We start from the raw sequence: 1,993 nt of genomic DNA on the forward strand, positions 1-1,993 counted from the left end.
TTTTTTTTTAACTAGCACCTGGGTCGGCAATCTTGAGTCCAACCTCAGTTCTTCCTCACCCTCCTAGTGATGGAGACTAACCTTAACAGACCAAGTACTAAGCGAAGGGGTAAAGGGGATGAATGTACAAACCTCTTGACAAAAACTATGACTGAAATCCATTTTAAGATGAGTCTGAAACAGTATGTGGTAAACTTGAATGTGAATTGCTTAGAACCTCTGCCAGCTTGTTTAATCATTGGTTTGCTTGGGTGAAGAGTATCAACTTGTATAGCGCACACATTTTCAGGTGAATTAAAAATAAGACATAACTTGTATGTCATTTAATAATCCTGTATTTCGTCTGTGTATGTCCTGCCCTTCTCTCCACATCTCAGCTGTGGTTATTCCTGACGGGGCGTCGGAGAAGGCAGGGATTGGAGATGAGCTGGGCAGTGAAGAGGATCTGCTGTACGAGGAGTTTCGCACTTCTGGGCATCGTTTCGGACACCCAGGAGGAGGCGGAGGGGAGCAGCTAGCCATCAATGAGGTACTGTAGTTTCTTCCACCAGGGCTAAAAGCACCATGTTTGCCCTGGAAGAAGTGGGTCTACGTTGAGGTTTAAAGCAGCTATATTTACAATAATTATGTAATAATAAGTATCATCTTTCATATTATTCTGATGGCATAAATATTCGTGTATTGTTTTTGCCACAGTGTCTTTTTTTAATTCTACCACTGGGGACACCATATTTTTAAATGGGAATAATGTAATTATCTGGAGTTCAGGACCTGACCTGAACTATGCCTCTTCTGTTTTCACACTATTTAACCCACTCAAACCTCCATACTTCCAGTCCCACTTTCATTACCCACCAATTTCTAATGATCACAGCAATTACAGATTCTATGGTGAAGTGAGAGAAAATGGCATAAAGTAAGAGGCTATGAAAACTACAGGGTGAAATTCAGTGGTAGTACATACAAATACAATGTTAGGATGGTAGCAAGTGAAACAGAGGCTGGCCTCAGTTGTCGTTTCTTTTTGATGCTGAGAGGAGGCAAAAACAAGCTCTGAGGTCGCTGGGATATTTGGTTGTCATGGATACCTTCAGTGGGTTCTGCTGATGCACAAGCTCAGTAAAATGTGATTTGCAAAGTAGATGCATACTCATACAGCACATCAGTGAAGCTTCTCAATGTAAGGTGTGACACTTATCATTGATCTTTGTATACACTGATCAACCAAAGCATTATATTCAAAGATAAAGGGAATAATGTTGATTATCTCATAAGAACCACACATGTCAAGGTCTGGCACATATTAGATGGTAAGTGAACAGCCAGTTCTTGTAGTTAGTTATTGTTTGCAGGTAAAAGTCTTTTCAGGTTAGGTGGCTGAAAAGCAAGCACAAGAAATCACAGCAGATTTACTTTTAGGTGCACACACATTTATGTCTAATACTATGATGACAAATACTAAACACTACAAATACTGCAGGCAGACAAACAAAAACACACAAAGGAGAAATCAGAGACATACAGTATCTTTATCACTGTTGTAATATAACGCTATGGTGAGTTGGGTGCTGAACCCTCAAAGACAAAGATCAGTACTGAAAAGTAGGACAGCACTCCTCTGGAATCATTTGTTCATACATTGCATGGACATTTTGGGCAGATGCTTTCCGCAGTGTGCAAATTAGCAGTAGTGTTACATCCAGGCACAGTGAACTATATAACAATAATAATTACAGTCACACCAAGGAGGAGCTTGACACTGGAGACAAACCATGCAAGACACAGATTCCAAAAATCTCACTACAAAAAAAAACAAGACAAAATCATGACTGGTGTTTATTAGACCACAAAACCACAAGTACAGCAATCCGATCTGACTGTCACCTAAAGGGCGGTGTACTGTTAAGAAACAGTTGAGCCCAACAAACTCCTAAACATCTCGGAAACAAAACTGTACTGTACATTTTGAAAACATTTAACTCACCACTCAGTG

At 40.0% G+C, this 1,993-nt stretch overlaps 1 protein-coding gene across 5 annotated transcripts in view; it reads left to right on the forward strand.

Annotated features, from left to right (window-relative positions):
- Positions 1-1,993, forward strand: part of arhgef4 (Rho guanine nucleotide exchange factor (GEF) 4) — an 84,463-nt gene that overhangs the window by 65,916 nt on the left and 16,554 nt on the right. For all 5 annotated transcript variants that reach the window (XM_020608911.1, XM_020608912.1, XM_020608914.1 and 2 more), the window contains one exon: positions 378-529. In XM_020608911.1, coding sequence (XP_020464567.1) covers positions 378-529 — 152 coding nt within the window. The remainder of the gene's footprint in view (positions 1-377; positions 530-1,993) is intronic.

The sequence above is a fragment of the Monopterus albus genome, unplaced genomic scaffold (genome assembly GCF_001952655.1).
Source record: "Monopterus albus unplaced genomic scaffold, M_albus_1.0 scaffold96.1, whole genome shotgun sequence".
In the NCBI taxonomy this organism is placed as follows: domain Eukaryota; kingdom Metazoa; phylum Chordata; class Actinopteri; order Synbranchiformes; family Synbranchidae; genus Monopterus; species Monopterus albus.